This window comes from Dermochelys coriacea, chromosome 1 (assembly GCF_009764565.3).
Source record: "Dermochelys coriacea isolate rDerCor1 chromosome 1, rDerCor1.pri.v4, whole genome shotgun sequence".
Classification (NCBI taxonomy): Eukaryota; Metazoa; Chordata; order Testudines; family Dermochelyidae; genus Dermochelys; species Dermochelys coriacea.
The window spans coordinates 47,338,029-47,362,631 of NC_050068.2; the positions used below are offsets into that span (position 1 = coordinate 47,338,029).

General features: G+C 40.9%; 1 protein-coding gene across 12 annotated transcripts in view; it reads left to right on the plus strand.

The window, feature by feature from the left end:
* The window catches only part of B3GLCT (beta 3-glucosyltransferase), a 146,358-nt gene that overhangs the window by 75,745 nt on the left and 46,010 nt on the right, over positions 1 to 24,603 (plus strand). For all 12 annotated transcript variants that reach the window (XM_038389653.2, XM_038389683.2, XM_038389673.2 and 9 more), the window contains one exon: positions 6,803 to 6,914. In XM_038389653.2, coding sequence (XP_038245581.1) covers positions 6,803 to 6,914 — 112 coding nt within the window. The remainder of the gene's footprint in view (positions 1 to 6,802; positions 6,915 to 24,603) is intronic.

Genomic DNA, 24,603 nt, shown 5'->3' on the forward strand with positions numbered 1-24,603 from the left:
TTAAGGTAATTGAAGGATCTTGTGGAACCCCCTGTCCTAATACAACCGTTTTCTTAATGCTGATGGTGAGAGCAAATGCGTGACAGGCACTTGACAGGCAGTCCATGAGTTCTTGTAGTAGATCTTCATTGTGGCTATGAGGGCAACATCATCAACGAATAGATTTTCCCTGATTAGCACCTTTTTGACTGTGGTCTTTGACTTAAGTCGGGACAGGTTGAAGAGTTTCCCATCTGATCTTGTGTGGGGATACACTCCATCTTTCATGTCCTTAAATGCGAAGTTCAAGAGTACAGAGAAGAACATTCCAAAGAGTATAAGGTCAAGAAAACATCCTTGCTTCACTCCGTTTTCCATCTCAAAGCTGTCCGAAGTGGACCTGTCAAACTGGACAGTTGCGCTCATGTTGTGGAACAAACGTATAAGACTTAACAGCATTGGTGGGCATCATCTTTTCTATTGCAAATAGACCTGCTCTGCTGACTGTGTCGAATGCTTTGGTTATGATGCACAATGATGCAGAAAGGTGATGCACAATGGTCGGTTTTGCTCTCTCTACTTTTCTTGGAGTTGACGCAGAGAAAATATCATGTCTATAGTTGATCTTCCAGCCCTGAATCCGCACTGTGATTCAGGGTAGACATGATTCACTAGATGTTGTAGGCGAACTAAGATGACTTTTGTGAAAGCTTTTCCTGCTACACTTAGTAGCGAGATGCCCCTGTATTTGTTGCAGTTGCCCTTTTCGCCTTTATTTTTATTCAAAGTGATGATGTTTGCATCACACATCTCTTGTGGTACCTCACCCTCTTTCCAGCATTTAAGTAGCAGCTGATGAAGATATGGTAATACACTGTCTTTCCCGCACTTGAGGATTTCCGCTGGGATGCCATCTTTTCCAGGAGCCTTGCCATTTGATAGCAAATCAATGTCCTTGCTTAGCTCTTCTACAGTGGGCTTCACATCTAGCTCTGGCATGACCTGTAGACTTGGTATTTGGTCCAGTGATTTACTGGTGATGTTTCTTTCTTGTGCGAATAGCTCCAAATAGTGTTCAACCCAATGAGACAACTGCTTGCTTTTATCTGTAATGATTTCACCACTGTGAGATTTGAGAAGGGGAACCATGTCGACAGTGGGACAGAGAGCTTTCTTCAGGCCATGATACATGACTGAGGTTTCCTGATTTCCCATTGGGTGTTTCTATGAGTTTTACCCACTTGTTTCTCACAGCAAAACTGATACTGTACAGATGAGTTTCTTCACAGATTTTACCTTGCCAAAAGGGGATATAATTGGCCTCTTGGACAAAACCAGCATCTGCAAGTCTTGTTTCCTGAAGTGCTGCAATGTCAACATTGGGTTTGTACAGTTCACGATCTATCAAAGCTGACTTCCGTATGCTGCTTGTGTATTGTAGGTCATCATCATCTGTCATTCCCACTTTTACAGTTGTACAGACCTTAGTCCATCCCAGGCTTTGATGCACATTGGGCTATCCACATTTGCCATTCTTGCATAGGTTTGAGATACAATGCAGATAAATATAAAGTCATAGGATAAGCCTATAGGGACAGAAATCAAAATTGAAGAGAAACTGGATACAATTTTACGTATCTTGGAAGTACCATCAGCCAAGATGGTACTAGTTCCGAGGAAATAAGAAGAAGAATCGGGAGGGCAAACGCTACATTTGGAAGACTCAAAAACATCTTCCTCAAGATGCAACTGAATGTGTACAATTGTTATCGCTGTCACAACATATAGCAGTGAGACATGGCAATTTACTGAGAAAGATATACAAAACCTGGATGCATTTCATCACAAATGTCTGAGAAGAATATTGGGAATAACATATAGAAATAGGAAGACGAATAAAGAAGTCAGAAAAATTACTGGACAAGGTACCCTCTCATATCATAATATATAACATACAATGTCTGAGATGACCCTACAGGTAGCTGCTGTTTTTTCTCCTGACTTTGGATCTGAAACAAATTTTGTTCTGAGCTTTTCCTTCTCATATTTAGTGTTTCTGTTTCTCTGGGATGGGGAAAGGGCAAAGAGATTTCTCACTTTATTTCTTCTCCTCCACCATTCAGTAGAAGAGAGTCCAGAGATGGTTCTCTCCAGAACCCTTCAGTGATCTTGCTGGTGAGCTATGCTTGATCCTCCCTCCCGCTTCAGTAGTGTTCCCCATCCCTCCTGGTCTGGGACTCAAACTTGTATCTTCTACATAGTAGCAGGCCAGCTACTTAGTATTAAAGTATATTTGTTTATGACCGCTACCAAAAGCAAATGCAGTGAATGCTTGTCTGCTTTAAAGAGAGTTAGCTAGATTGTGTGAGCAAGATCTCAAGAATGGATAGTGAGCTTTAAAGGTGAATAAGGTCTTTTAAGGCCAGCCTTAGCTAAAGAGAGAAGAAACTAGATAAATAAGGTATTACAGTAGCATCCTTGCTATAATCCCTGATAGCAAAGCTTCTCCACATGCGGTGGTAAGTCTTACAAGTGGACAGTACCTTGTTGTAACATTCTAGTAATAGAGGGGCCCCAGAAATGTCAACTATAATTTCAAATTTTATTATAAAACATTTTCCACTTTATTCATCAGGTTAAGTGCTTCTTAATTTTGAACTTTCAGATTACTTGCCTAAGGCGAATAAGTAATTTACTTTTAAACCAGACCATACATAGCCTGTTGTCTTATCCTGTTGCCTCAGTGAACTATCAAGCATTGTTAGCTACATATCACTATCTGAACTATTCTAAATTGAGACTTTTTAGACAAGCTATCACAGCATGACGGTGCCCACTTCCAGGGTCTTATTGAGGAAGATAAGACAGAACTGTATTTCAGTCAACAATTGATGCAGCAGACACATAATCTAGGTCAATACCAACAGCCACTGTGATGCGCCATGAGTCATGGTTACACACGTCAGGATTTCCCAGGGAGGTCCAAAATTCTGTAGAGGACTTGCCCTTTGATGAAGCCCACCTTTTCAATGAAAAGATGGATGAGTTCTTTCATATTTTAAAGGACTCCAGGGCCATCCTTCATTCCTTGGGAATGTAGACACCTGCCCAAAAAAGGACATCAAAGGCAGCCTTACAGACTGACCAACATCTCAACAGTTTTATCACCAATGATCTTATGACCCTCCTCATAAGAGATAAAGAGTGCAGAAATCTTGTTTCTCTTCACCTCCCACATCTGCACCATCTCAATCCCATCCTCCAGCAAAAAGATATTTTTGATGGGAGTTTGAGAGCTGCAAACTATTAATGATGCCACCACTACCTGATCCTCACATACCTTTCGGGGATCATTTAGCTCTCTGTTTGCATAACTGGAGTGCCGTAATGGGTATTAGCTATCATCCAGTGTGGCTATGCAATTGAGTTTACTTCTGTTTGTCTTTCAAAATCCCCGTCCCTGCCCCTCTTCAGGGACCATTCTCACGCAGGAAGTGGAATCCCTTCTGAGCGAGGAGCAATAGAGTGCGTACCTCTTCAACACCAAGGAAAAGATATTTTACTCTATACTTACTAGTCCTCACAAAGAAGGGAGGTTGGAGACCTATGCTCGATCTTTTCAGTCACTTTATTCACAAGCTGAAATTTCACATGCTCACTCTGGTGTCAATAATCCCTCCCTGGAAAAAGACTTCTGGTTTACAGCTCTCAATATGGAGGATGCTTACTTTCACATGTTCACTTTGCCCACGAGTGATTCATTCTCAGATTTGTGGTGGGCCCCAGTAACATCCAGTACAGGGATGCTTGCATTCGGCCTCACGCTGCCCCCAATGTCTTTCTGGTAATAGTAGTGCATTTCAGATGGAACAGCTTCACCGACTTTCCCTATCTTGACAATTTGCTTCTCAGTGCTAGGACACATCAGGAAGCCTATGAGTTGACCTTATTAATTATTCAACTACTTTCTTCACTAGGAGTCAGTGTAAACTTGGGAAAGTCTGTCTGTCATCACTGATGCAGACTGTAGATTTCGTAGGGGCCAACCTACATTCAGTCACGGCAAGAGCTTATCTACCAAGGGACAGGTTTCACACCATGAGTGACCTGATAGATCAGGTTATGTGCAACTCTTGAGCTCCAAACAGTACTTGTCTTTCTTTCCTGGGGCACATGGCTTCTTGCACTTACATTAGCCCATTCAGCTCACTCCACCTACATTGCCTTCAGGTGTGGTTCCAGACAGTGTATTTACCAACCAAATACAGCATAAATACCATGGTAACAATTCGTTCCAGTGTGTGATGGGGAAGGATTTCCATCAGGGATGTGTGGTGTCCCCTTCCTACTATCCTCGCCAGACTAGATGATCATTACAGACTCCTCTCTCTCAGGCTGGGAGCCCACATAAACAGTAATATGGCACAGGGCACTTGGACACCCCAGGAGGCCAGGATATACATCAACCTTCTGGAACACTGAGTCTGAAATGCTTGCAAGGTTTTTCTGCAATGTATCTAGTCGCACCATGTCCTCATAATGTCAGACAGTATGACAACTGCCTTTTACATCAACAAACATGAAGGGGTGAAATCCATTCCCTGGTGTGTAAAAGCAATCACTATATAGAATGGGTGTAACCAGAATCGAATCATCCTGATGGCAGCTGACCTTCTAGGAACTCCGAATGTGTTGGTGGACGCAGTCAGTAGGCATTTCCCCATCGATCATGAGTGGGAATTGGATGATTCAGTAGTTAAGAAAATCTTTATTTAATGAGGGACTCCCACCTGGCATCTCTGTCTTCCAAATGAAAAAGAAATGCAACATATACTGTTCCAGAGGAGCTCTAAGACTACACTTTCAGGGTGATGCTCTCCGTCTCCCCTGGTCAGGCCATCTGAGCTATGCCTTTCCTCCCTTACCACTCCTACCTTGTGTCTTAAAGAAAATTTGTCAAGACAGGGCATGAGTCATCCTCATTGCCTCCAGCTGATCCAGATAATTTTAGTCTCCAAATGTCCTCTGATCAGCATCCGGTCCTTACCCTTCTTCTGGGTCAAGAGGTAGGGAAGGATCAAGCATCCCAACCCCAAAGCGCTTCATCTCATGGCTTAGTTTTGGATGGGCATCAGCAGTAGAACATGTCTGCTCTCAAGCTGTATAAGCCATCCTTAATAGTAGAAAAGATTCCGCTAGATACGCTGTTCAACCAAGTGGAAACATTTCCCTGACTGACCGCAGCAGAAACGTATCTCCTGAGTCAGCAGATATTCCCCTCATTTTGGACTACTTTTTCTCTCTCAAAACAGGTGGGCTTTCCCTCAGTTTTATACGAGGCAACCTGACAGCAATCCATGCATGCCATACACCATCAGACATTATTCAATTTTCACTCACTTCTGATTAACTGATTCTTAAAGGGCCTAATCAGAACTTTCCCAGCAGCAAGGAAACATACTTCTCAACGGGACTTAAACCTTGTTCTTTTGGCACTCAGTAAGCCTCCCTTCAAACCATTTCTCACTTATCAATTAAAATTGCATTCCTTATGGTCATCACCTCAGCCAGGAGGGAAGGTGAGCTGGGAGTGCTGATGTACCATACATTATATTCCATAAGGACAAAGTCTCTTTACGGCTGCATCTGAAATTCTCCCCCCAAAGTAATTTCAGAGTTTCACATAAACCAATCAATCCACTTTGCTGTGAGGTTTTTTTTGTTTGTTGTTTTTCTGAAACCACATGCATTTGGGGAAAAGAGGAGACTTCATTCCTTTGAGGAATAATGCATTCTCACCTTCTACCTGCAAAGGACTAAACCAATTAGAAAATCACCTAGATTATTTCTCACTATAGCAGAACGAATCCAAAGTCAAACTGTTTCCTTCCACAGAGTCTCTAAATTGATCTCTGGCTGTATCTGTTATCAATTGTGTATCTTCCTCTCTGCATGGGATGAGGGCTCATTCTATAAGAGCATAAGTAACTTCAGTGGCATCCCTTCAGGAAATACCCTTACCTGACATTTGCAAAGCATCTGCATAGAGTTCCACCACACGTTCATGAGACATTATTCTCTTGTGCAGTACTGCTCCACTGATGCATCTTTAATTGTTTCCTGTTATCCAGAAGGCACTGTTTTCCCTCCCAGAGGAAGGACAGTAAAAACCCCTTAAAGAGTACGGGGAGGCATTATTTGGCTAAGAGATATTTTAGTTGTGGAAGAATTTGACTGAGAGAAAAATGGGAAAATCCTCCTGGAGAGATTGAGAATCCTGCATTGTGATTAGTTGTTGCCTGCCTAACTAAACCTCAGTGAAAGGAAATCCCTTCCATCTGTGCAGTTTTTAACTGAGTTAAAGATCGTGAACACCATTAGATTCAGGGGCTAGTATAGTGAGTGCAGGGCAGTTTTACTAAAACACCAACTAGTATCATTTCTAAGGTTATTGCTCCGTTTGTTAGACTTCCAACAAGGGGATTCTATGGAAGAAAGGTAAGGTGGAGGGGAAGTAGGTTATGTACCAGTACCTGGAGAACTCTGAATTTATTTACCCTGCACATCCACATTAATCTCTGTGCAGATTATGGGCAGATAGTCAGGAACCGAGGGCAGGGTCTTTGAGTTTCCCTTAAGTAGACATCTACATTTCACTGCGTATGGGTTATGGTCCATGATCCTGCATTGACACTGATTGTTTTGGGGTCCATATGGCTGAGGGATTGAGTTCCAGTTAGCAGGGTTTTTGTTTCTTTTACTTAAGGTTTGTAATCTCTTCAGAAGTCAATCCTGTAGTAAACCAACCTCTTTCTTTTGTTAGCTTCTCTGCTTCCTATGGTAGAAACTCCTCATGGATTTTCTTCTGTGAAGAAGATACAAGAATACAAATTGTTAAGCTGCTGGAAACACTTAGAAGATTTGACAAGTCTAAGGTGAAATAAAAAATCATCAGATGTCTAACCTTTTGAATGTGCTTGAAGGAGATTTTTATATTGGATAAAAACACTGGAAAACTTAAATAATTAAGGCTATGATTTAGTCATGGTATTTTTATTAAAAGTCACAGACAGGTCATGGGCAGTAAACAAAAATTCACAGTCTGGGACCTGTCCATGACATATTAAAAATACCTGTGATTAAATCTGGCGGGAGGCCGCGGCTGGGGGTGACACTGGGGGTGGGGGCGCTGCTGGGGCGAGGGCACCAGCTGCCAGGGACCACGGACCACGGCTGCTTCAGATGGCTGACTGGGAACCACGGCTGCTCTGGCCGGCCGCCCGGGGACCGCTGCCAGAACCAGCAGACTGTGGCTGCTCGGGAACCGCTGTCTGGGGCTGTGGATCACGGCTGCTCTGGCGCCCCAAGAAGGCTGGTGTGGATGTCCCAGGGGCCACCTCAGCACCTGGTCCCAGAGCCATCTGCTTGGGCAGCCCTAGGGTCAGCCATACTGGCCCCTACAGAAGTCACGGAGGTTGTGGAAAATCACGTAATCAGTGACTTCCTCGACCTCTGTGACAGACACAGAGACCTACAAATAATTCATTTAAAATACCAAATGATGAATATAAAATGTTATTTTTTAAAGTTATAATTGTTTCTATTATAAAGAGTTCCATTGTAGACCATACTTGCATGGCTCATAGCTTACAAAATAGTGTGTGTGGGAAATCTAAATAGCTTATCATAGGAAGTATATATTCCACATTCAAGCAGGGAATGTGTTAAAGCTTGCAGTCTGAAAAGGTACGAGTACCTGTCCTGCCTTGGAGGAATTGCTAAAGTTGACTGTAATGGAGCCCTTCGCTGCTCGTGCCACAAATCAGCCGGAGACCGCTTAGAGTGCAAGCACCAGTGCTCTTTTATTTGCAGTGTCACTTCCCACCACCATCTATATACAGTCTGTTCAACACAGCTCCCTGGGGGACAGCTACCTTCCTCAGCCAGCAGGGACCTACAGCCACAGGCTCCTTCCTTTCCTGTTCCCCCCTCCTGCTTCCTTCCTGCCAGCTTTATATAGCCCCCCTGGCTAATAAGGTCCGCAGGTGTTTCTTATCAAGCCCTTAGGCAAGCCATACCTAGCCAGCCCCAATTAATGCCCCTTAATTGGAGTTGGGCTAACAGGGGCCTGGCCAGGACCTCCTGGCCAGCACCCTGTTACATTGATCATAAAGGAGATTCCTCTAGGTGGGTCTCATGACGACAAAGCAGCCATAGGAGGAGTGGGTGGCAGTCTACTTTGGGGATTCTTGCACCTTCCCTTCAAGCAGCTGTCACTGACCATTGCCAGACAGAAAGCTGGACTAGGTGGATCCTGGTCTGATTTGGTAGGACAATTCTTTGTTATTAGGCTGGTTGGTTCCTAAGAGAAAAGTAATCTTTCGTACCTGCCCAAGAAGAAAAGGGGTTAGGAAGCTTTTGGACTAGCAAAGGACTAGACCCAAAGCCATCAAGGAAGAGCTGCTCAATTGACTACTGCCCTGCCCACAGAGGCTGTGTTAGAAGGGAGCCATGAGTTGGACTGTTGATCTGGTATTTTGGGGGACTTGCTGAAAAACACGCATCTTGATATCCTTACTTTGACTGGCTGAAGGAAGCCATACTTCTATATTACTTGGGAAACTGGCAGGAATTGGCCTTGTTCATTTACTGTTGTTTTGTTCAAGGGCTGAGGGAAGCCTTACTTCAGGTATGAGTGTGGGACTTTGTTTAGAAATACACTTTCTTTACAGCCACCTGGCATAGCCTCTCTTCTAAACAACCACTTTTAAAATGTGAGTACCTTAATATCATAAAGTTTTTAAAATGCTATTTGTAGTCTCATAACTAGGGATCCTAGATTTCTGTGATTTTAAAAAAAAATCCAAATTCTCCGATTAAAGCTCCCATAAAATCCGTGTTTTTGCATGATTAAAATGAAACGCTGAACTTTAGTTTCACTATCCACAATATACATGGATATCAGTTGAACACGTTTTATTGGTATACAGTAGAACCCTGTTTATCCAAGCCTCCATTATCCGGGTCTCTGTATAAACCGAACCACCAGCCACCTGGGGCTGACAGTGGCTGGGACTCCAGCTGACTGCCCTGAACCTCCCTCCCCATCTTAAAATAAGGGACATATAGCTCTTTGCCCTTTCTCCTGATTATCTGAGCTGGCCCCCGTCCTAATTAGATCCGATAAATGGGGTTCTGGTGTAAATTTAAAGCACGTTCAAAAATCAACCAAAAGGAGTGGTTGTGTGCATTGAATAAGTGATATTGGTACTTTCAGTAAAATTTAGTTAATAGTTAATGTTTTTATTTTTCACAAAATTATAAACTAGAGATTCTCTGAACATAAGAATGGCCATACTGTGTCAGACCAAAAGTCCATCGAGCCCATTATCCTGTCTTCTGACAGTGGCCAACACCAAGTGCCTTAGAGGGAATGAACAGAACAGGTAATCGTCAACTGATCCATCCTCTTTTGCTCATTCCCAGCTTCTGGCAAACAGAGACTAGTGACACCATTCCTGCCAATCCTAGCTAATACCCATTGATGGACCAATCCTCAACGAATTTATCTAGTTCTTTTTGACCTCACTTATAGTCTTGGCCTTCACAACATCCTCTGGCAAGGAGTTCCAAAGGTTGACTGTGTGTCATGTGACGAAATACTTTTTTTTGTTGGTTTTAAAACTGCTGCCTATTAATTTCATTTGGTGACCCCTAGTTCTTGTGTTATGAGAAGGAGTAAATAACACTTCCTTATTTACTCTCTCCACACCAGTCATGATTTTATAGACCTCTATCATATTCCCTCTTAGTAGTCTCTTTTCCAAGCTGAAAAGTCCCAATCTTTTTTAATCTCTCCTCATATGGTAGCTGTTCCATACCCCTAATCATTTTTGTTGCCCTTCTCTGAACCTTTTCAGATTCCAATATATCTTTTCTATGATGTGGCAACCAGATCTGCGCGCACTATTCAAGGTGTGGGTATACCATAGATTTATATAGTGGCATTATGATATTTTCTGTCTTATTATCTATCCCTTTCTTAATGATTCCCAATGTTCTGTTTACTTTTTTGACTGCCACTGCACATTGAGTAGATGTTTTCAGAGAACTATCCACAATGGCTCCAAGAAACATTATTAAGGGCACAAGAGCAAACTATCCCACTGCGTAGGAAAGATAGGAATGATGGCAAGAGACCACCCTGTCTTAACCAGGAGATCAGACAGCTGCAGCGGCACAGGAGCTAGTAAACAGAGCTCTAAACAGGGGAGTTTGAGTGGGAGTTTGCAAGGGGAGTTTGGATTGTGGTGCTTGTTTGGGGTTTGCTTTTGCTGGGGGGGTGTTCTTTTTGGTGTGGCTTGTGTTTCCCAGATTAACAGGATTTAGGTGGGAAGGAGATGACAGATACAGAGGAAGCTGTGGGAGTGACTCCTGCAGTGAAAGACACATTGAGGATGACTGGATGTGGAAGCTGTGGTATGTACATGATCCTGGAGGGGGGAACCGGTAAGAGTTTTGTCTGCATGAAATGCCGTCTGATAGAGCTGATGGAGGAAAAGATCCGAGGTTTGGAGATGCAGGTGGAAAGTCTCGTTGAGTTTAGGAAGGGGTTTGAGCAGATGATGGAGCAAAGATATGAGGTATCTGAAGGGAAAAGCTCAGACTCTCGGATGGAAGCAGGGCTGGGGAATTTTGAGGAGAGACTGGATGAGGAAAGTGGTCAGTGGAAACATGTGACTCAAAGAACCAGGCAGAGAAAAAGACGGGCTAGTGAAGGAGAAATAGAGCTTAGGAACAGGTTTGCAGAGTTGGAAAATGAAGAAGGGGCTCAGCAGGTAGTCGCTGAAGGTGGAAGGGTAAGGAAGAAGAGAAGAGAGGCTAGCCCTATAGAAAAAGGGGAAGAGTCAAGGGAGACTACACCAAATATGAGCCCCAGGAGGATACAGGATGGGTTGAAGAGAATTGTAAGGGAAAATAGGAATGGAAAGAACTTGCAGCCAGAGGGAACAGGGGAGAGACTGGAGAATAGCACTGTCACCAGGAAAAGGCAGGTCTATGTGATCGGGGACTCTTTATTGAGAAGAATAGACAGGCCTGTAACTAGAGCTGATCCTGAGAATAGAAGGGTGTGCTGTCTTCCGGGTGCTAAGATAAGGGATGTAGACCTGAGGTTGAAAAGGATCCTCAAGGGAGCGGGAAAGAATCCCCTAATTATCCTTCATGTGGGAACAAATGATACAGCCAGATTCTCGCTGGAAAGTATCAAGGGAGACTATGCTAGGCTGGGGAAGACGCTTAAGGAAATTGAGGCTCAGGTGATCTTTAGCGGGATCCTTCCTGTTCCTAGAGAAGGGCAACAAAGGTGTGACAAGATTATGACTGTCAACAGATGGCTTAGGCAGTGGTGCTATAAGGAGGGCTTTGGGATGTATGGCCACTGGGAGGCATTCACGGACAGAGGTCAGTTCTCTCGGGATGGACTTCATCTGAGTAGGGAAGGAAATAGACTTCTAGGATCGAGGCTGGCACAACTGATAAAGAGAGCTTTAAACTAGGAATTGGGGGGAGATGGATGGGAGATGTCCGGAAAATCTCCACGCCAGATTTTAGCATTGAGAGGGAAGAAGATGAAGTAAGAAAGGATACAGCCATGGGTAGGAGAATGTATATAAGGAGCGAGGGCGGTGTGGATACTAGTCTAATAGGTTATAATGGCTGTAGAATGACTGTGCCTAATAGGGTACAAAATGTGAGCAAGGCCAAACAGCAAAAATTAAGATGTTTATACACCAATGCGAGGAGTCTAGGTAACAAAATGGAGGAACTAGAGCTACTGGTGCAGGAAGTGAAACCAGATATTATAGGGATAACAGAAACATGGTGGAATAGTAGTCATGACTGGACTACAGGTATTGAAGGGTATGTGCTGTTTAGGAAAGACAGAAACAAAGGTAAAGGGGGTGGAGTAGCATTGTATATCAACGATGAGTTAGAATGTAAAGAAATAAGAAGCGATGCAATGGATAAGACAGAGTCTGTCTGGGCAAAAATTACATTGGGGAAGAAAACTAGTAAAGCCTCTCCTATGATAGTGCTTGGGGTGTGCTATAGACCTCCGGGATCTAATTTGGTTATGGATAGAGCCCTTTTTGATGTCTTTAATAAAGTAAATACTAATGGAAACTGCGTGATCATGGGAGACTTTAACTTCCCAGATATAGACTGGAGGACCAGTGCTAGTAATAATAATAGGGCTCAGATTTTCCTAGATGCGATAGCTGATGGATTCCTTCAACAAGTAGTTGCTGAACCGACTAGAGGGGATGCCATTTTAGATTTAATTTTGGTGAGTAGCGAGGACCTCATAGAAGAAATGGTTGTAGGGGACAATCTTGGCTCAAGTGATCATGAGCTAATTCAGTTCAAACTAAATGGAAGGATTAACAAAAATAAATCTGCAACTAGGGTTTTTGATTTCAAAAGGGCTGACTTTCAAAAATTAAGGCAATTAGTTAGGGAAGTGGATTGGACTGAAGAACTTATGGATCTAAAGGCAGTTGAGGCCTGGGATTACTTTAAATCAAAACTGCAGAAGCTATCGGAAGCCTGTATCCCAAGAAAGGGGAAAAAATTCATAGGAAGGAGTTGTAGACCAAGCTGGATGAGCAAGCATCTTAGAGAGGTGATTATGAAGAAGCAGAAAGCATACAGGGAGTGGAAGATGGGAGGGATCAGCAAGGAAACCTACCTAATTGAGGTCAGAAGATGTAGGGATAAAGTCAGAGAGGCTAAAAGTCGAGTAGAGTTGGACCTTGCAAAGGGAATTAAAACCAATAGTAAAAGGTTCTATAGCCATATAAATAAGAAGAAAACTAAGAAGGAAGAAGTGGGGCCGCTTAACACTGAGGATGGAGCGGAGGTTAAAGATAATCTAGGCATGGCCCAATATCTAAACAAATACTTTGCCTCAGTCTTTAATAAGGCTAAAGAGGATCTTGGGGATAATGGTAGCATGACAAATGGGAAGGAGGATATAGAGGTAGATATTACCATATCAGAGGTAGAAGCGAAACTGAAACAGCTTAATGGGACTAAATCGGGGGGCCCAGATAATCTTCATCCAAGAATATTAAAGGAATTGGCACCTGAAATTGCAAGCCCATTAGCAAGAATTTTTAATGAATCTGTAAACTCAGGAATAGTACCGAATGATTGGAGAATTGCTAATATAGTTCCTATTTTTAAGAAAGGAAAAAAAAGTGATCCAGGTAACTACAGGCCAGTTAGTTTGACATCTGTAGTATGCAAGGTCCTGGAAAAAATTTTGAAGGAGAAATTAGTTAAGGACATTGAAGTCAATGGTAAATGGGACAAAATACAACATGGTTTTACAAAAGGTAGATCGTGCCAAACCAACCTAATCTCCTTTTTTGAAAAAGTAACAGATTTTTTAGATAAAGGAAATGCAGTGGATCTAATTTACCTAGATTTCAGTAAGGCATTTGATACCGTGCCACATGGGGAATTATTAGTTAAATTGGAGAAGATGGGGATCAATATGAACATCAGAAGGTGGATAAGGAATTGGTTAAAGGGGAGACTGCAATGGGTCCTACTGAAAGGCGAACTGTCAGGTTGGAGGGAGGTTACCAGTGGAGTTCCTCAGGGATCGGTTTTGGGACCAATCTTATTTAATCTTTTTGTTACTGACCTTGGCACAAAAAGTGGGAGTGTGCTAATAAAGTTTGCAGATGATACAAAGCTGGGAGGTATTGCCAATTCGGAGAAGGATCGGGATATTATACAGGAGGATCTGGATGACCTTGTAAACTGGAGTAATAGTAATAGGATGAAATTTAATAGTGAGAAGTGTAAGGTTATGCATTTAGGGATTAATAACAAGAATTTTAGTTATAAGCTGGGGACGCATCAATTAGAAGTAACGGAAGAGGAGAAGGACCTTGGAGTATTGGTTGATCATAGGATGACTATGAGCTGCCAATGTGATATGGCTGTGAAAAAAGCTAATGCGGTTTTGGGATGCATCAGGAGAGGCATTTCCAGTAGGGATAAGGAGGTTTTAGTACCGTTATACAAGGCACTGGTGAGACCTCACCTAGAATACTGTGTGCAGTTCTGGTCTCCCATGTTTAAAAAGGATGAATTCAAACTGGAGCAGGTACAGAGAAGGGCTACTAGGATGATCCGAGGAATGGAAAACTTGTCTTATGAAAGGAGACTTAAGGAGCTTGGCTTGTTTAGGCTAACTAAAAGAAGGTTGAGGGGAGATATGATTGCTCTCTATAAATATATCAGAGGGATAAATATAGGAGAGGGAGAGAAATTATTTAAGCTCAGCACCAATGTGGACACAAGAACAAATGGGTATAAACTGGCCACCAGGAAGTTTAGACTTGAAATCAGACGAAGGTTTTTAACCATCAGAGGAGTGAAGTTTTGGAATAACCTTCCAAGGGAAGCAGTGGGGGCAAAAGATCTATCTGGTTTTAAGATTCTACTCGATAAGTTTATGGAGGAGATGGTATGATGGGATAATGGGATTTTGGTAAGTAACTCATCTTTAAATATTCAGGGTAAATAGGCCAAATCCCCTGAGATGGGATATTAGATGGATGGGATCTGAGTTACTATAGAAAATTCTTTCCTGGGTATCTGGCTGGTGAATCTTGCCCATATGCTCAGGGTTTAGCTGATTGCCATATTTGGGGTCGGGAAGGAATTTTCCTCCAGGGCAGATTGGAGAGGCCCTGGAGGTTTTTCGCCTTCCTCTGTAGCATGGGGCATGGTTGACTGGAGGGAGGCTTCTCTGCTCCTTGAAGTTTTGAACCATGATTTGAGGACTTCAATAGCTCATACATGGGTGAGGTTTTTCATAGGAGTGGTGGGTGACATTCTGTGGCCTGCGCTGTGCAGGAGGTCGGACTAGATGATCAGAGTGGTCCCTTCTGACCTTAGTATCTATGAATCTATGAATCTTCCATGATCTAAAACTCAAAAAAGAGTCCTACAAAAAGTGGAAACGCGGTCAAATTACAAAGGATGAATATAAACAAATAACACAAGTATGTAGGGACAAAATTAGAAAAGCCAAGGCACAAAACGAGATCAAACTAGTTAGGGACATAAAAGGAAACGAGAAAGCATTCTACAAATATATTAGAAGAAAGAGGAAGACCAAGGACAGAGTAGGCCTGTTACTCAATGAAGGGGGAAAGACAATAACAGAAAATGTGGAAATGGCAGAATTGCTTAATGACTTCTTTGTTTTGGTTTTCACCAAGAAGGTTGGTGGCGATTGGACATTTAAAATAGTGAATGCCAGTGAAAATGAAATGGGATCAGAGTTTAAAATAGGGAAAGAACAAGTCACAAATTACTTAGACGAGTTAGATGTCTTCAAATCACCAGGGCCTCATGAAATGCATCCTAGAGCATGAAGGAACTGACAGAGGAGATATCTGAGCCATTAGCAATTATGTTTGAGAGGTCATAGAAGACAGGAGACATTCCGGAATACTGAAAAAGGGCAAATATAGCACCCATCTATAAAAAGGAAAATAAGGACAACCCGGGGAATTACAGACGAGTCAGCTTAACTTCTGTACCCGGAAAGATAATGGAGCAAATAATTAAGCAATCAGTTTGCAAACACCTAGAAGATAATAAGGTGATAAATAACAGTCAGCATGCATTTGTCAAGAACAAATCATGTCAAACCAATCTGATAGCTTTCTTTGACAGGGTAACAAGCCTTGTGAATGGGGGGAAGCAATAGATGTGGTACATCTTGATTTTAGTAAGGCTTTTGATACTGTCTCGCATGACCTTCTCATAACCAAACTAGGGAAATACAATCTAGATGGAGCTACTATAAGATGGGTGCATAACTGGTTGGAAAATCATTCCCAGAGAGTAGTTATCAGTGGTTCACAATCATGCTGGAAGGGCATAACGAGTGGGGTCCTGCAGGGATCAGTTCTGGGTCTGGTTCTGTTCAATATCTTCATCAATGATTTAGATAATGGCATAAAGAGTACACTTATAAAGTCTGTGGACGATACCAAGCTGGGAGGGATTGCAAGTGTTTTGGAGGATAGGATTAAAATTCAAAACAATCTGGACAAACTGGAGACATGGTCTGAAGTAAATAGGATGAAATTCAATAAGGATAAATGCAAAGTACTCCACTTAGGAAGGAATAATCAGTTGCACACCTACAAAATTGGAAATGACTACCTAGGAAAGAGTATTCCAGAAAGGGATCTGGGGGTCATAGTGGATCACAAGCTAAATAGAGTCAACAGTGTAACGCCGTTGCAAAAAAAGCAAACACATCATTCTGGGATGAATTAGCAGAGCATTGTAAGCAAGACACGAGAAGTAATACTTCTGCTCTACTATGCGTTGATTAGGCCTCAACTGGAGTATTGTGTCCAGTTCTGGGTGCCACATTTCAGGAAAGATGTGGACAAATTGGAGAAAGTCCAGAGAAGAACTACAAAAATGATTAAAGGTCTAGAAAATATGATCTATGAGGGAAGACTGAAAAAATTGGATTTGTTTAGGGACATAAGTTTTCAAATACATAAAAGATTGTTACAAGGAGGAGGGAGAAAAATTGTTCTTCTTAACCTCTGAGGATAGGACAAGAAGCAACGGGCTTAGATTGCAACAAGGGCGATTTAGGCTGGACATTAGGAAAAACTTCCTAACTGTCAGAGTGATTAAGCACTGGAATAAATTGCATAAGGAGGTTGTGGAAGCTCCATCATTGGGGATTTTTAAGAACAGGTTGGACAAACACCTGTCAGGGATGGTCCAGATAATACTTAGTCCTGCCTTGAGTGCAGGGGACTGGACTAGATGACCTCTCGAGGTCCCTTCCAGTTCTGCGATTCTATGAAGATCTCTCTCTTGAGTGGTGTCAAGGTTCCCTCTCCACTCTGAAGTCTAGGGTACAGATGTGGGGACCCGCATGAAAGACCCCATAACCTTATTTCTACCAGCTTAGGTTAAGAACTTCCCCAAGGCACAAATCCTTCCTTGTCCTTGGATGGGTACTGCTGCCACCACCAAGTGAGTTAGACAAAGATTCAGGAAAAGGACCATTTGGAGTTCCTGTTCCCTAAAATATCCCCCCAAGCTCCTTCATCTCCTTTCCTGGGGAGGATTGAGAATAATATACCAAACAAATAGGTAAACCAGATTCTTATAAAACAGAACTTTATTATAAAGGAAAAAAAGTAAAAGAAGTAAATTTCACTATCACCATCCTGGTCAGGTGGTCGGTAGTATATCCCTACTGCTATATTCTTATTATTTGAGTTGCTATCCACAGAGTGCTATCCATACTATTCTATGGTACAGTTTGGTTCATTTAAGATTTTTACTTCATTTGATTCTATGCTTTCTTTCACATATAGTGCAACTCCCCCACCAGCACGATCTGTTCTGTCCTTCCGATATACTTTGTACCCTGGTATTACTGTGTCCCATTGATTATCTTCATTCCACCAAGTTTCTGTGATGCCCATTATATCAATATCCTCATTTAATATGAGGCACTCTTGGTGACCCATCTTCTTATTTAGACTTCTAGCATTTGTATGTAAGCACTTACATTTTTTTTTCACTTTTCAGCTGTCTGTCATTACATGATGTAATTGAATGGGATTCTTCTTCATTTTACTGTTTCTCATCAAATCCTACCCATATTTTACCATATTCCATCCTTTCCTCCTTATAAGACGGAGAGGATCTCCATTAATAGATCCTCCCCTAAGGGATGTCTCTGTCCGAACTACATGCATTTTTCTTTGGCAAATGGATTTCTAGGATCTCTGCTCATACTACTAAACAGTCTATTGAACAACCTTTAGGTATTTTGAAAATCTGACCCGGTTATTTCTATTACAAAAGTAGTTATTGCACTTTAACCTTTTCAGAATTAATAAAGATTTTTAATTTGCATGCTCATTGACAGGGTTTAGTCTGCCTTGAATACCATTTGCATAAATCCTAATACAGTAAGGAGTTAAATTCCAGCATGCATTTAAAGAAAAATTAGACCCATTTTGCTTTTAAATACAGAGTAGTAGCCATCTTAGTATAATGGCCCATAACTGATTTTTGTGTAGTGTGTCAATAATGCACCAAATATTTTCACATGTTGATTTCAACCAGAACTGCTCCCTCAGTGTAGTTTTGTCATCTGAATAATCTGTACTATAAATAAGATTCTAAAAATTGTATCTATCACAAGAAACTAAAATAGCTTCAAAATGCCTCTCTTTTCAACTCACACTCCTGTAGTGGATTTTTCCCATTTTTTGTTGAGATGGGAGACCACTTTTTTAAGGACTGATGTTCTCAGATTGAGGACAAATACACTCCTGTTTTCTGGACTGAGGTCCTGTGAGATGTGTTCTTATTTTCGGTAATTACCTCTCCTCCAACACATATCAATCTCCTTTCTGTTCACTTTTCACCTTCTCCTTCAAGGGTGCTTTGGTGATAACCATTATAGAAGTGCCTCTACAGAACAGAAAATAAATTGTAAGATTCAGATCACCACCCTCAGTGGGCTTACTGTCTTCCATTCCCTGCACACTTCTGCAACTTTTACCTCCCTGTGCTTACCTGCTGCTAGTTTCTGCGGCCTCAGCTCCCAAGCTCCCTCATCTGCCCCCAGTGGTTTTTGGCTTGCAGATCTAGTTAAGAACTTCTGACAAGGATGCAGGTTGTGATGGACATGTAGACTTGAGAAAGAAAGATTTTGACAACGGGGAACCATTCTTCCACACCATTGGGAAACCCTTCCACAGAATCCAGTCTGAGACCCTCCCTCACTTCCCTCTAAAAAACCAAAAAAAAAAAAAATTTGAAAATGCAAAACAGTATCTGCTAGTTTTCAGATGTTATCCTCCATGTAAATTAGCCAGCATCCTATAGATTAAAACAAAACTACAATTAAAGATGTGCTGCAAAGCTTTAAGAAGAGCTATTTTACACCCCACAAAATAAAAAGATGTATGTGAAGACCAAAAACTGAGTAAAATTTAAAAATAAATATTAGGGCTGTTGATTAATTGCAGTTAACTCATGCGATTAACTCAAAAAAATTAACTGTGATTAATTGCAGTGTTAAACAATAGAATATCAATTGAAATTTATTAAATATTTTTGGATGTTGTTTTTCTACATCTTCAAATATATTGATTTCTATTACAACATAGAATACAAAGTGTACAGTGCTCACTTTATATTATTTTTCATTACAAATATTTGCACTGTAAAAATGATAAACAAAAGAAATAGTATTTTTCAATTCACCTCATACAAGTACTGTAGTGCAATCTCTATCATGAAAGTGTAACTTACAAATGTAGATTTTTTTATTACATAACTGCACTCAAAAATAAAACAATGTAAAACTTTAGAGCCTACAAGTCTACTCAGTCCTACTTCTTGTTCAGCCAATCACTAAGACAAACAAGTTTGTTTACATTTACAGGAGATACTGCTATCTGCTTCTTACTTACAATATCACCTGAAAGTGAGAACAGTTGTTTGCATGGCACTTTTGTAGCTGGCATTGCAAGGTATTTACGTGCCAGATATGCTAAACATTCATATGCCCCTTCATGCTTCAGCCACCATTCCGCAGGACATGCTTCCATGCTGATGATGATCATTAAAAAAATAGTGCATTAATTAAATTTATGACTGAACTCCTTGGGGGAGAATTGTATGTCCCCTGCTCTGTTTTACCCGCATTCTGCCATATATTTCATGTTATAGCCGTCTCGGATGATGACCCAGTACATGTTTGATTTACAAACACTGTCACTGCAGATTTGACAAAATGCAAAGAAGGGACCGATATGAAATTTCTAAAAATAGCTACAGCACGCGACCCAAGGTTTAAGAATCTGAAGTGCCGTCCAAAATCTGAAACCGACGAGATGTGGAGCATGCTTTTAGAAGTCTTAAAAGAGCCATATTCAGATGCGAAAACTACAGAACCCGAACCACCAAAAAAGAAAATTAACCCTCTTCTGGTGGCATCTGACTCGGATGATGAAAATGAACATGCATCAGTCCACTCTGCTTTGGATAGTTATCATCATGGATGAATATGCATATCCTATGGAATAGTGGTTGAAGCATGCAAGGGACATATGAATCTTTAGTGCATCTGGCATGTAAATATCTTTCAACGCCAGTTACAACAGTGCCATGAGAATGTCTGTTCTCACTTTCAGGTGACATTGTAAACAAGAAACGGGCAGCATTATCTCCTGCAATTGTAACCAAACTTGTTTGTCTGAGCGATTGGCTGAAGTAGGACTGAGTGGACTTGTAGGCTCTAAAGTTTTACATTGTTTTATTTTTGAATGCAGGTTTTTTTGTACATAATTCGACATTTGTAAGTTCAACATTCATGATAAGGAGATTACACTATAGTACTTATATTAGGTGAATTGAAAATAGTATTTCTTTTGTTTTTTACAGTGCAAATATTTGTAATAAAAAATAAACAAAGTGAGCACTGTACACTTTGCATTCTGCGTTGTAATTGAAATCAGTATATTTGAAAATGTAGAAAATATCCAAAAATATGTACATAAATGGTATTCTATTATCATTTAATAGTGCTATTAATTGTGATTAATTTTTTTAAATGCATGATTAATCACAATACATTTTTTTAATCACTTGGCAGCCCTAATAAATATATAAGAATTGCTGTTTTCCTGCCCAAATGTGGGTTCATGGTTCCATATTTGATGACGTGGAATATGTCTATCAAATTGTGAACTCCGTTTTGTATTAGCACCTCCATTTTATATTATGGGTAGAACACTTTATCTTGCCCAATGCAAGTTTATTGAATTGAATTCCAGAGAGGTGCCCCGTCCAGGAAAGTTGGTTGGCCACCTCATTGAAGCACCATCACTCAGAAACCATCACAAAGCAAACTGGAGCCATCACTTTTGTGTCTCAGCTTCTGGCTCTGACTCTATCATACTATGGATTTTGTATACATGGGCGCCAGTATGGCAGGTGGATCTGCAGCATCTCAGCCTGGGGACCTGGAAAAGAAGAGAGACCATATACAAGATTTGGGTACTGCTTTGAGCAGGGGGGAATGACCATTGCCATTTGGAAGCGCGACGTGCAGGATTGAAAAGGGCAGGAGGAACTCTGCGCAACTGGTAATGCTGACCAACCTCAGATTTGCAGAAGAGGCAAGATCAGACAAGGGAGGGAGTGCTTCTCAGGACCTCCATAACTTAGTGCCTTCAAGAATATAGTCGCTGTGGTTAAATTCCTTTGTTAAGCGTATGTACCTTGCTTTCCTGCCATGTTATTCCTGAAAGGGTTAAACTAGAAGCCCAGAGCACCTGCAGCCTATTTGGAGCTCTGGGGGATCATGTGGAAGCAGCTGGGGGGCTTGGGAAGTCTCAGACATCAATTTTAGGTACTTGGGCAGCAGCGCCTCACATTTCAAAGAAGAATGACAGACCAGAAGTCTGAATCTGGGAGTGTGGTCTAGGGCCTCAGAGCTAGAAACATTGACTTAGACTGCCTGGGCCCAGTTGGCTTGGAAGCACGTGGGCCCCAGAATTGGGACTACTCACAACAGACTGGTGTTCCTACAGAAGGGTACTGGGGATCAGGCTATGACACCATGTATCTAGCTCCCCTGCATGAGCTGTTGACATCACAATCTGCTTGTGATGTGATAGAGTGTCACAGGGTAAATGGACTTTTGTTTTAAAATGTAAACATTTAAATATTAAATCTGCATACATTCTGTTAATGATTTGGCATCTTAAACACCTTTAAACATTAGCTTTATAGTTCACCTTTAAATAAATTAGTTTGTGACACTAGGAAGAGTTCAAAATTAGAAGTTGATGCTCTGTATTTAACTTGCTCCATTTTTCAGTTGTGTTGCAGTTCTGATACCTGTGAGATGTTGTATGCTTAACACACTATAACACTTCACTTCCAGTGCTGCCTACTCCTTCTCTTTCTTGAATTTATTCTGCCAAAAAAAGAAATATTAAAATTTAAAACAAATAAACTAACGAGGCATGTACAACCATAATTTTGGTAAATCCAGTGCACATCAATGGCCTTGTAAAACTATAATATGGAATATAATACTTAGATGTGACAGAACACACTTGAAAGTAGAATATCAGATGTAATTTTGAATGTACTTGCTGTTGTTGATTGGTGGGTTAATATTGCAGGCACCATATTCTAATGAAAATTTATACCACTGGTTTTCATTTTCTACTTTTTATAGAGTAAGGAGAATAATGTATGGTTTTTACACCCAGGAACCATGGGAAGTAGTTCTTACAGGTTATTTTAGCGTAACTAAAATACACAATTACATAAGAATGGCCATGCTAGGTCAGACTAATGGTCCTCTAGCCCAGTATCCTGTCTTCTGACAGTGACCAAGGCCAGATGCTTCAGAAGGATTGAATAGAACAGGGCAGTTATCTAGTTTTCCATCCTCTGTCGTCCACTCCCAGCTTCTGGCAGTCAGAGGTTTAGGGACAGCTACAACATGGGGGAGTGTCCTTGACCATCTCGGCTAATTGCCATCAATGGAACTATCCTCCATGAACTTACCTATTTCTTTTTTTTTAATATACTTGTACTTTTGGCCTTCACAAAATCCCCTGGCAACAAGTTCTCAGGTTGACTGTGCGTTGTGTGAAGAAATACTTTCTTATGTTTATTTTAAACCTGCTGCCTATTAATTTAATTGGGTGATCCCTTGTTCCTGTATAGGAGGGTAAATATGTGAAGGGGTAAATAACACTTCCTTATTCACTTTCTCAACGCCATTCATGATTTTATAGACTTATATCCACCCATAGTCGCCTCTTTTCTAAACTGAACAATCCCAGTTTTTTAATCTTGCCTCATCAGAGAGCTGTTCCATACTCCTAATCATTTTTATTGCCCTTCTCTGTACTTTTTCCAATTCTAGTATATCCTTTATCAGATGGCGTGACCACATCTGCACACACTATTCAAGGTGTGGGCATACCATAGGTTTATATAGTGGCATTATGATATTTTCTGTCTTATTATCTATCCCTTTTTTAATGGTTCTTAACATTCTGTTAGCTTTTTTGACTACCGCTGCACATTGAATAGATGGTTTCAGGGAATAATCCACAATGACTCCACGATCTTTCTTGAGTGGCATTTATACCCCATCATTTTGTATGTACAGTTGGGATTATGTTTTCCAATGTGCATTACTTTGCACTTAATGACACTGAATTTCGTCTGCTATTTTCTTGCCCAGTCACCCAGTTTTGTGAGAACCTTTCGTAACTTTTCACAGTCAGCTTTGGTCTTAACTTGATATAAGAACTACTTTTTGATCTGTTTATTTATTTAGGAAGTTTAGCAGGATCACAAATCATTGTCATGTAAATATCAGAGACTGAAAAATAATCGTTACAGCAGTGAGCTTTTGTATAGAAAAATATTATATAGCAATACAACCATAAGAGCTCTCCATTTTGCACCATAATATCACAGAGTGAGCCTTTCCACACTACCCAGGGCATGTTGTTTCTGGTGATTTGATTAAATTGAGTGACATCTCTGATTACACATTGTCTAGCACAGTGCCTGCTCTTGACGAGAGTCGCTAAATGTTACCATAGTATGAAAATGTTAGAAATAATTCACTGAAACTGGTTCTCAAATAGCATAGAATGTATGTAGCACCAAAATGATTCAACCCTTAAGGCCCTAAATCTAGACTGGAAATGTTTTGTATGGCTTCACTTTTAAAGAATGATTTTATTACTCAGAATAGTACCTTTTTATACACAAGAGTTTGCATCTCTATCCATTTCCATTCTTCCTCAAATATTTTTATCCGCTAGATAGCTTTCCAGTGGATGCTGTTGTCACTAATAGTAAACAAAGAAAAATGGACTTATTTTGTTGGTGGGATAAAACTCAGTGCTTAAGAGCGTAGGGGACGGTAGGAACTCCTCTGACTTTGGTGGAGGGAATGTCAAGAAGCCTTTCACCCTTAACCTCCTTCTGTCCTGATAGAATCTGGCTTGACTAGGGAATCAGATGGGGAAACATGTTTTACACCTGTATAGAGATGCAAGGGATTATGGGAGCTGGAGAATTAGGAGCCTTTCCATATGCAATTGTACAAATGGCTGCTGAGAAGAAGGGAAGGATGTCTTGAGGTTGAGGTGTCCTGCCTTAATATTTCTTAATGTTCTGCTTAAATATATTCTTTTTGTCTAATAGATCTAAAAGTTTGGTACAAAAAATATATTCCAGAAGACTAATTTTCAAAAAAGGAGTGATTATTTTTCCTGAAAGTTATAAACAGATGGAAAATGGGGTATAAACTGGAATTTTGACACAATCTTTACTATGGCCTAAGTAACACTATATGACATTTGGTATGTTGTGATGAAATTATAAACCCAGCTTTGTCCATTTTACCTGAAGAATTTGTAATTTTATATTGTAAATTGTCGAAAGCCAAACAGTGTGGGCCATGAGGCACTGCAACAATACATA